The sequence below is a fragment of the Phocoena sinus genome, chromosome 19 (genome assembly GCF_008692025.1).
Source record: "Phocoena sinus isolate mPhoSin1 chromosome 19, mPhoSin1.pri, whole genome shotgun sequence".
Classification (NCBI taxonomy): Eukaryota; Metazoa; Chordata; class Mammalia; order Artiodactyla; family Phocoenidae; genus Phocoena; species Phocoena sinus.
Window position 1 is genome coordinate 15,338,133 of NC_045781.1, and position 10,020 is coordinate 15,348,152.

At 57.2% G+C, this 10,020-nt stretch overlaps 2 protein-coding genes across 6 annotated transcripts; both read left to right on the forward strand.

Annotated features, from left to right (window-relative positions):
• The first annotated feature begins 347 nt into the window (after positions 1 to 347).
• Positions 348 to 5,511, forward strand: ALKBH6 (alkB homolog 6). 4 transcript variants are annotated; one of them, XM_032614634.1, is made up of 7 exons: positions 348 to 428; positions 1,220 to 1,302; positions 1,617 to 1,685; positions 3,020 to 3,080; positions 3,461 to 3,612; positions 3,816 to 3,932; positions 5,085 to 5,511. In XM_032614634.1, exons 2-7 carry the CDS (start codon positions 1,222 to 1,224, stop codon positions 5,346 to 5,348), a joined length of 744 nt encoding a protein of 247 aa, XP_032470525.1. In that variant the 5' UTR covers positions 348 to 428; positions 1,220 to 1,221; the 3' UTR covers positions 5,349 to 5,511. The 4 variants fall into 4 exon arrangements, 3 of the variants coding, with proteins under 3 accessions (XP_032470525.1, XP_032470524.1, XP_032470526.1); XM_032614633.1 differs by lacking the exon at positions 348 to 428 and adding an exon at positions 643 to 1,103 and having other exon boundaries at positions 5,085 to 5,376; XR_004347099.1 differs by lacking the exon at positions 348 to 428 and adding an exon at positions 643 to 1,103 and having other exon boundaries at positions 3,440 to 3,932; positions 5,085 to 5,117.
• A 383-nt stretch (positions 5,512 to 5,894) lies between these two features.
• Positions 5,895 to 9,740, forward strand: SYNE4 (spectrin repeat containing nuclear envelope family member 4). 2 transcript variants are annotated; one of them, XM_032614614.1, is made up of 8 exons: positions 5,895 to 6,056; positions 6,257 to 6,407; positions 6,907 to 7,047; positions 7,306 to 7,500; positions 7,572 to 7,820; positions 8,607 to 8,684; positions 9,388 to 9,446; positions 9,539 to 9,740. In XM_032614614.1, exons 1-8 carry the CDS (start codon positions 5,929 to 5,931, stop codon positions 9,714 to 9,716), a joined length of 1,179 nt encoding a protein of 392 aa, XP_032470505.1. In that variant the 5' UTR covers positions 5,895 to 5,928; the 3' UTR covers positions 9,717 to 9,740. The 2 variants fall into 2 exon arrangements, with proteins under 2 accessions (XP_032470505.1, XP_032470503.1); XM_032614612.1 differs by having other exon boundaries at positions 9,388 to 9,435.
• Positions 9,741 to 10,020: the final 280 nt, after the last annotated feature.

Genomic DNA, 10,020 nt, shown 5'->3' on the forward strand with positions numbered 1-10,020 from the left:
GCCTCCGTACCCTTGCTGGGTACAGAAATCTCGCATCCCTGCGGCTTTGTATAGGATGGCCTAACCTGCGGGGAGTCCTTCCAACCATCGCGTTTTTCCTGTGCCGCCACGGCTGCCCCTCCTTTCTGGGCTCTCCGCAGCGTGGACAGGTTCGATTCTGGAGCTCTGATTGGTCGATGCCAGACGAAGACCCGTCTCTGAAGGAGCCCCAGTGGCTCAGAGGCCTGGAGGCACAGCCTGTCACCGAAGGAGGGCGAGGGGGCGGAACAACAGTGTGTGAGAGCGCCGATTGGGTGGAAGGAGGAGCCTTAGAGCCTTTGAGAATTCCCATTGGTCTGAGAATTCCTGCGTCGGCCATGTGGGTAGGAAGTGGCTGGGAAGGGAATGGGGGTGTTGAATTTGGATTTTGGAGGGGTCACTGGTGGACGGTCAGTTTGGGGCGCCGAGGGCGGAGATGGGGGTCCAAGAGTGCTGAGAGTGGGGATCCGGGGAAGCTCAGATGGGAGTCCGAGGAAGCTAAAAGTGTGGGGTTCTAGAAGACAGAGTCGGGGGGAACCAAGGGGTTCAGGGAGGGAAGGTGTGAGAGGGGTCAGGCTCAGGGTCAAAGGTCCAAGGGGGCTGCAGGGAAGGGGCGCTCGGGAAGAGAAGTCTGAGGGGAGTCTAGAGTGGGGAGGATACAAGGAGACTGAAAATGGATGTGTCTGAGGAAGCTTAGATTGGGGGCACAAGCGTGCTCAGAATGGGGCGTCTGAAAAGGCTTGAGGCGGGAGGAGGGTCTATGAGGACCTCGAATATTGTTAGAGAGCCGGGCTCGGGATTGCAGGTCTGAAGTTTTTAGGATGAGGTCTCAAATCAAGGTGTTTAAAGGGGGTCTGGGGTGCAGCCCTGGGGGATATGTGTGGAGCTCTTAAGAAAGGCTCCCAGTGGAGTCTGAGGTTGTTCTCTGCAGAGGCTTGAGAGGGCAGACATGTGTAGTTTGATGGGTATTTGGTGGATGGAGTCTGAGGGGAGTACTGTGGGTGCTCATTGTGTCTGGGCAGGGAGCCTAGGGGTGCATTGTGTGGCTTTTGAGATGCTGAGGACATCTAGGTTTTCGAAACCAAGTGAGTTTCACTAGAGGGCTGAGGTGAGGCCCTGGCCTATGATGAGACCAGAAAGCTGGATCACAGTCTGCGGGTGGGAGGCTTGGTGATTTCAGCATGTTCTCCCCTCCCCACAGGAATGACCGGGTACACGGACTTGATGTCAATGGAGGATCAGGACGCCAGGGTTCCAGCTCTGGAACCATTCAGGGTGGAGCAGGTTGTCAGGACCGGGGGTGCAGAGGGTGAAGGTGGGAACTAGAGGGCGGGAGATAGAGTGGGGATAGGCAGGCTGACTCCTGGGTTTGTGGGCTGGGACTGCCCCCCCCCTCAATTCATCCTTACCCTCAGGGTCTAGCCCTACCCTCACCCCCACCTCCCCATCCCCCAAATAGCCATTGGTCCCTCGACTTAAGGCCCTGGCCTGTCTGGGGACATCCTGAGCTCCGCTCCAGAGGAGGGGCTGCTCATGGGTGGCAGCATTCCTGTGTGGGTCCAAAGGTCACACCTTCAGGGGGGATCTCTCTATCCTAGGCACCACCTGTAATCTACTATGTCCCTGACTTCATCTCCAAGGAAGAGGAGGAGTATTTGCTTCGACAGGTGACCTGTTTATCCCCTCTTCCCAGAACCCTCTTCAACCCCCAGTTCTCGTGGGAGAGCCCGAAAGGTCACAGTGAGGATTCTGGCAGGAGGGAGAGTGCCACCTGGCACCCAACCCTCACCACCTTCCCTATTCCTTTCTCAGCACCTGCTGGGGCCTGTCAGAAAGGGCTTTTCCCAGGAAGCTTAGGGGAAACCAAACTGATTCTTTTTTTTTTTGGCCACGCCACGCGGCTTGTGGGATCTCATTCCCCTAGGGATTGAACCTGGGCCATGGCAATGAAAGTACCGAATCCTAACCACTAGACCACCAGGGAACTCCCCAAACTGATTCTTAGAAAGGTGGTGGTTATTATGGAGCTCAGACTCCCTGTGCTAAGACAGCCCTATCCGGCTACCTTAGAGAGAAGGAGGTTATAACATAGGCTGAGATAGCCCAGTTCACTCCCTTGAGATTTGGGGAATGAAGAATTTACAGTGTTCAGATTTCTGTGCTGAGATAACCGAGGCCTCAGAATGTTAAACGCTTCCCTGTGCTAATAGCTCAGCATAAACCCAGAGTCTTGGGAACAAGGTTACCAAGCACAGACCACCCGTGTTAGATAGCCCAGTCCGTACTCTATTCTTAAGGTCTGGGGAAAGGAGAATTTTACAAAGCTCAGAGTCTGTGCACTGGGATAGCCCTTTGCAGCCCCAGAGCCTTGGTTATAGAGCACAGATCTTCCCTGTGCTATCCCAACTAGTCCTGTCTAGTTTGAGTCCCAGGAATGAGTTAGCTCCAAAACTCGGACTCTCATACTGAGACAGCCACTTCCAGCCCCATAACAATGAAGGAAATAAGGAGATTTCTTAGACTTTCTGAGATAACCCTTTTTAGACCCTTGGGGTCTTGGAGTGGAGAATTTTCAACGTACTCTCTTGGCTATACTGAATAGCCCAGTTGAGCACGTTTTCTCCCCCAGGCAAGAGGAACAAGGAGGTTCCAGGACTCAGACTGTGCTGAGATAGCCCAGGAATCACGAAATTACAGAGTGCGGACTGTTTGCTGGGCTGAAAGAGCCCAACCCAGCCCAGAGCTCTGAGTAGATTCAGACCCTGCTTGTGTAGCGCTGGTTCCCTCCCTCAATCCCTAGACACAGAGGGGCTTTGAGGCCAGTGGCCTCCACAGGGGGAAAGGGCAAGAACAAAATCCTGGGAACACTGTCTCAGAGAATGATCCCACAGACACTGAGATGACCTATTTCCACCTTAGGTGAAAACCCCTATGTTGGCCTGGGTGGGAGAATCAGAGAGGGTGGTCCTGGAAAAGGACTGACCCCCTTCCCACCTCCCAGGTCTTCAATGCCCCAAAACCAAAGTGGACCCAGCTCACCGGGAGGAAGTTACAGAACTGGGGTAAGTGTCTCCGGCTGTGGGCATGGGTGATTTAGGGCTGGGGACTGGGGTAGGCAGCTCAGGTTGGATAGTCTTAGGACATTGAGGCGTCAGGGTGCCGGGGGGAGGTCCTTGAGGGTTCAAGGGGTCCTAAGGGCCAGGAGGATTCTCAGGGGTCAGTGGAGGTCCTGAGGGCTTAGGGATTTCCTGATGAGTTGGAGGGTATCTCTAGGGGTTCGGAGAAGTCAGGAAACCTTTGAAGGGTGGAGTGGTGATCTCCAAAGAGTTAGGGGTCCCCGAGGAGGTCAGAGTGCTACCAACCACTGGGATATCCCTAATGGGGGCTCCACATGCCAGAGCTCCTTGTTGGGTGCCCTCAGCACCCCATTTCCCTCCCCCAGGTGGGCTCCCCCATCCCCGGGGGATGGTTCCGGAGCGGCTGCCACCGTGGCTCCAGCGTTACGTGGACAAAGTGTCTGACCTCAGCCTTTTTGGGGGTCTCCCGGCCAACCACGTCCTCGTGAACCAGTATCTGCCTGGGGAGGGCATCATGGTAACCACGCTCTCACCCCGACCCCCAGACCTCGGATCCACCACGGGGCAGGGCGTCATGTCGACCCACATCACTCTCATTAAGCAGCCACATACCCCAACCAAACACTCACCTCCCTGTCCCCAGCTGGGGAGCCCCGCTTTGACCTGAGGGTGGGGGGGTGTGGACTCCTGCCCCGTCCAGCCCTGGTACCCACTCCCCAGCCCCACGAGGATGGGCCACTGTACTACCCGACTGTCGGCACCATCAGCTTGGGCTCCCACACCATGCTGGACCTCTACGAGCCTCGGCAGCCAGAGGATGATGACCCTACAGAGCAGGTGGGCCCTGAGACACTGCCCCAGCCGCTTGTGGGCCCTCCGACACCCCATATCCTCTAAGAGGCCCCAGTCCCACCTGCCGGCGGGGTACCCCTGATACCCTTCCAGAAATCTTCCTCTGTCCCCTCATGGAGGGCACCCACATCCGCCCAGATGCCCAACCCATCTGCCTGCAGGGTGCCCTAGAAATCACGATATCCACGGATACCCCAGTACCCCCATCTGCTGAGTGAATATCCTGACATCCTACCGATCCCCTGGCTCCATACATTCAGAGCGCTCCAGTACCGCATGCAGGGCTCCCCAGTTCTCCAACAGACACTGATATCCTCAGATACCCCAACACCGGCCACTCAGGGTTGTCTCTGACATCCTGCCAGACACCCTGACTTTCAGTGGCCACTGCACAGGCACCCCAACACTGACTTCCTACCTCCCACTCCAATAATGTGATCTGTCATGCAGGACACCCCCAGATTCTCCTTGGCACCTCAACACATGACTCGCTGCTCAAGGGCCCCCAGATATCCTGCCTCCCCTCTGTGTTGCTCATGACAGCAGCTTCCCTGACCTCTTTCTTTGCTGTATGTCTGACACCCCAGTGTGCACAGAAACTCCCCTGGACACCCCGACACCAGCTGCTCCTTACGGCTGCCCTTTTTAATCCTACATGCTCCTAGATGCACTGACACCCCCTCCCACTCTGCTGGTGTCCTCAAAACATCCTGATATCCGCACATCCTCCCAGACCACACCTGCTCATCTCTTCCTCCCTTCCTGGCTTCAGCCAAGTCCTCAGCCCAGTTCCACTCAGTTTCCTGGGACCACTGATCCCTCAGTCCCAGCCCCAGCTCCTTGCAGAGCCCAGCTGCAGTTCCCTTAGGCCCTTAGACACCGCCATCTGCAGCCTAGTCCCTGCCGAGGGGCTGCTGACACCCCACCACCTCCCCGTCTCCACTTCCCTGGAAGCCTGGCCCTGGCCCTGGCCCCCGCGGGATTTTCACTCCAAAGCCTCGATCCCTAGGAGCACACTTGCCCCTCAGCCTTTGCCCCTGGGACTCGCTGACCCTCGCCCCCTGAACCCCCAAACCCGCTGACCTCTCGCCCACCCCTAACTTCTGGGGACCCGCTAACCTTCAACCCGCCCCGCAGCCCCGGCCCCCGCCCCGGCCGGCCACCTCGCTGTTGCTTGAACCGCGCAGCCTGCTGGTGCTCCGTGGCACCGCCTACACGCGCCTCCTCCACGGCATCGCAGCCGCCAGCGTAGACGCGCTCGACGCCGCCTCCCTGCCGCGCAACGCAGCCGCCTGCCCCTCGGCGCAGGCTGGAGCCCGCCTGGTCCGCGGCACCCGCGTCTCGCTGACCATCCGCCGCGTACCCCGCGTGCTGCGCGCTGGCCTCCTGCTCAGCAAGTGACGCCAGGACCCAGGACCCGCTCGGATTCCCGAGCTCTCGCCTGCTCTGGACTGCTGGCGCCCAGTGGGCAGAGGCGGTTCCCCCCGGGTTATTTTCCCAGTACCTGTGAAGGAACCACAGGAAAAGGCCCCATTCCAAATAAACCACCAACAAAACAATCTTACTCTGGTTTTGGACGTTTGGGAGTGGGGGGCCAGATGTTTGGGTTCCTGAGGGGCGCTGCGTCTGGGACCTTAGATGGATGGTGTGGGCTCTCGAGGTCAGATGTTCAGGTCACAGAGTCGAGAAGAACCCAGGGCTCTTGAGGGGCAGGGTTATATCTGGAAACCCCTTAGGTGAGTGGGGTGAGCTTGGGAGGTTCAGCTACTGGTCCGCTGGGGAGGAAGGAGTTAAGTGGTGCTACTATCACCTGAGCTGGGCATCAAATTACCTGGGTCCAGGTTCCTCCTAGAAAGAGGTGGAGCTGAGCCTGCCCCTGGGCTTCTGGCTGCCTCAGGCCTGGGTGAGTCCTACTGAGGAAGTCTGGGAGGATAGGAAAAGGGCTCCTACTCACTGACTCTCTGTCCTCAGGCTCCCCAATATGGCCCTGCCCCCACGCCTGGGCCCTACACCCCCCTCAGAGCCCTTCAGCCACCCGCCTGGAGCCCCTAGGGAACTGAACACATCTGGATGCACCATCTGCCCTGCCTCTGGAGAGGAGAGAATCAGGTACGAGCTGGGGCTTTTGAAACTGTGGTCCCAAAAGGGTGGAGGCAGTAGCAGGGACCTTTTGAGGGTAGGAGGTATTGTAGCTAAGATCACCTGGGGACATGAGAGAGGTAACTGGGGACAGGGGTAGGGTAGGGTGGATAATGGACACCTAGGCTCACCCAGGGGCCTGTCAATGCCTCCCCCCCACCCCATCCCAGGTCAGAACGGGCCCAGAAGCTGGGGCAGGACTCCTTGGACCCTCCCGAGCCCTTCCAGGGTGGGCCGAGGGGCACTGAGCCTGCTGCTGGCCTCCCCAGATTGCCAACGCCCCCTTCTCATGAGGACTCGGCTGGGGCCAAACACCGTGAGGTGAGCTGAGGTGAACTAGGCCCCTGTGCCAGCCCCTACCTCCTGTCTGTCTCCCAGGATCTGGCTTCCACACTGGGGATGGGGTGATGATTCTGGAAAAGTGTTGGGCATCTGTGTGGGGAGGGATGCTCTAGACAATGATTCTTTAACTATCACTATTCAGTATTTTACCAACTGAGAGAGAATTCTTTCATCATTGGCCCTGGTGTAGCCCCATTCCTTGTGGGGCTATCCAGCTCCACCACCCTCTCCCTCTCCAGAGTCCCAGGCCCTATACGTACAAGTTTCTAGGAGCCTTGAAAACCTGGAGAATTTGAACTAGAGGTTCTCAGGCCTGGCTCCACTGGGAAGTTTCTCTAGGTGGGAGCAACCCTGGTGCAGACCCAGAGATGGACTCGGCTGCAGAGAAGCACCCAGAAGGCAGGAGCCTGGGTGCAGTGGGTGCGGGCCAGGCCTTGGTTGGCTCACTGGCTCTGACTCAGCCCCCTGTGTTCCCCAGCGCCCCATCTCTGGCTGGGGATTAGAAGCTGAGCAGGACAGCCTGCATTTTTGCCTTTTGGGGCTGGGCCTCCGGCTGCAGGACCTGGAGCAAGGCCTGGGGCCCTGGGCATCAGCCCAGAGCAGGATGGTCCAGCTGCAGGTGAGCAGTGGGAAGCCAAGACATGGGAGGGTGGGCAGGGCCTCAGGAGTGGGTGCCAGCTTCCCAGGGTGGGAAATGGGTTAATTCCATGTTCCAGGTGTCTGGACGGCAGAGGGGGTGGGGATAGTGCTCCAGCTCTCAGGTCTCTGGTGCCCCTGCTGTGTGTGTATGGAGGCGCGGGGGGGGGGGGGGGGGGGGGGCGGCGGGGGGAGGGTTGGGCTGGTGTGGTGTTGGTGATGTCCAACCATGTGTACCCAGGCCCTACAGGCAGACCTGCGTGGGGCAGCTGAGCGTTTAGATGCACTGCTGGTGTTCGGTGAGGGGCTGGCACAGCGGAGTGAGCCTCAGGCCCGGGCATCCCTGGAGCAGGTCCTGAGGGCCTTCAGAGCCCACCGAGACAGCATCTTCCGGCAGCTGTGGCGGCTGCAGGCCCAGCTGGTCAGCTACAGCCTGGTATGGCCCACCCTGGCGGTCCCTGGCGCAGGCACCGATCCCAACCCTCATGACCTCTGTCCTCTGACCAGGTGTTTGAGGAGGCCAGCACACTGGAGCAGGACTTGGAGGTCGAGGGGGACTCAGACGGGCCAGGACCTGGTGGGGTCTGGGGGCCCTGGGCACCCAGTAGCCTCCCCACTCCCGCAGAGTTGGAGTGGGACCCGGCGGGGGACGTTGGGGGCCTCGGGCCTTTGGGGCAAAGGACAGCCTGGACACCAGGGACTCCCTGTGAGCTGTGTGGCCGCAGGGGCCCCCAGGGCAGGGGACAAAGCCTTGAGGTGAGAGCAGGTGGGGTCACCTCCCCCCAGGCACCCAAGGGACCCTCTGTGTGTCTCCTAGCAGGGCCCTTTTTCCCTTTCGAGGAGGTCTTCATGGCTCTGTCTCTCCCGGTGTCTCTTTTGCTTTTGGTGTCTCAGTGGTCTCCTCCCTCGTCCCTCTGCCGTTCTTGGCCTCCAGGTGTCTCTGTTGTACCTATATTTCCTCATTTCCTCTCACTCTCCCCCTCACTTACCCCACCACAGCCACACTAGCCTCCTGGCTCTTCAAATATTCCAAATACACTCCCATCTCAAAGCCCCCAGAGGCACACCGAGCTCACCTCCTCACTTCATTCCATCCAGTCTCTCCTCAGATGTTACCTCTTCAGAGAGGCCTGCCCTGGCCTCCAAACATTATCACTCCTTATCCTATTTTATTTCCTAACAGCACTTACCACATCTTGACATTATACATTTATTAACTTATGGTCTGTCTCTCTCCTGCTAGAATATAAACTCAATGGACGCCAGGACTTTGCCTGTTTCCATGCTCACAGTGTCCCCAGCTCCTAGAATAGCACCTGGCATGTAACAGATGCTCATTAAATATTTGTTGAATGAATGAATAAATAATGTCTCTTTTTTCTTGGTTTCTTTGGCTCTGCCCCTCTCTTCATCTCTCCCTGAGATCTCTCTCTTCCCCCAGAATCTAATCTCTGTGACACTTACCCCGTCTTGGCCCTTCCCCAACTTTGTGTCTCTTTGTCACTGATTCTCCAAGGACCCCACTCCTCTCTCTCCCCACAGGACATGCTCATGTCAGGCCTCAGCCACCGGAAACACTTAACAGGTCACCGAAGACGGTCCCTGCTCCGGAAGTCTCAGGTGAGTTGGTCCTCGGCCAGGTGTATCACTCAGGAATGTTGATGGCAAGTGACAGCAACCCAACCCAAACTGAATTACACACAAAAAAGAGGATGCTGTTTTTTTCATGTAACTGAAAAGTCCAGGTGGTGTTGAATTCAAGACCTCAAATACTGTCAGGGCTCAGTCCCTCCCTGTCTTGGGCTCTACTTCTCCAGGGTGGATTCCTTCTCAGCAAAATGGCTGCCCCAGCAGCTACACACTCACTTCTCACTGGCTTAACCACCCCAGGAGGAGAGAGTGCCACTGACCTACGGCAGCCAAGTCCTAGGGCTGACTTCTGCTTCCCCAGCTTGGGTCATGGCCTACACCCTGAACCAATCACAGTAGCCAAGCTGATGGAGGGCTCTCGTTGGCCAGATCTGGGTCACATGCCTAACGATGGAGGTGGAGTTTTGAGTTCAGGAAAGTAGGGAGGTATGATACCCTTCTCCCCAAACTGAACCACTGTTACCAGGAAAAGGGAGACTGTTTGGAGGGCAGGCACTGACAGACATCCACTATACCTGGAGATATTCCAAGTCCATGTGGGGTCTTGGGGATGGAGGGAGTGCTAGGAAAGGAGGAGAAATAAGCCCAGCTCTGTAGGTCTGTGGGAGTAAGGTAAAGACCACATTAAATATCACTTCCACCCATTCTACTGCTGGCTGCTCTCTACCTTTAGGACAAGATGAGGCAAGCATCTCCCAACGTCCAGGACGTGATGCTGGAGGTAGACCCTGGGTGAGATGCCTGGGAGATGGGTCTGGGGGTGTGGGGGTAGGGCTCATGGTGGCAGCCCACCCATACATTGAACACTGCATTTCCCTTTGCAGATCCCCCACTCCTGCATCCAGGCGGCCCCTGACCTTCCTCCTCCTCCTCCTTTTCCTTCTGTTGGTGGGTGCCACATTGCTCCTGCCCATGTCAGGGGGCTCCTGCTGCTCTCCTGCCCGACTGGCCAGGACACCTTACCTGGTGCTCAGCTATGTCAATGGTCCTCCCCCAATCTGACTACACAGTCCAGACATATGTAATAAATGGTCACTGTCAAAGGATGTGTCTTAGTCTGTTCGGGCTGCTGTAACAAAATAACATAGACTGGTGGCTTATAAACAATAGAAATTGATTTGTCACCGTTCTGGAGGTTGTAAAGTCCAAGATCAAGGTGCCTGTAGATTCAGTATCTGATGAGGACCCACTTCCTGGTTCATAGACGGCTGTCTTTTCACTGTATCCGCACATAGAAGAAGGGGCAGAGAATCCTCTGGGGGTCTCTTTTATAAGGGCACTAATCCCTTTCATGAGGGCTCCATCC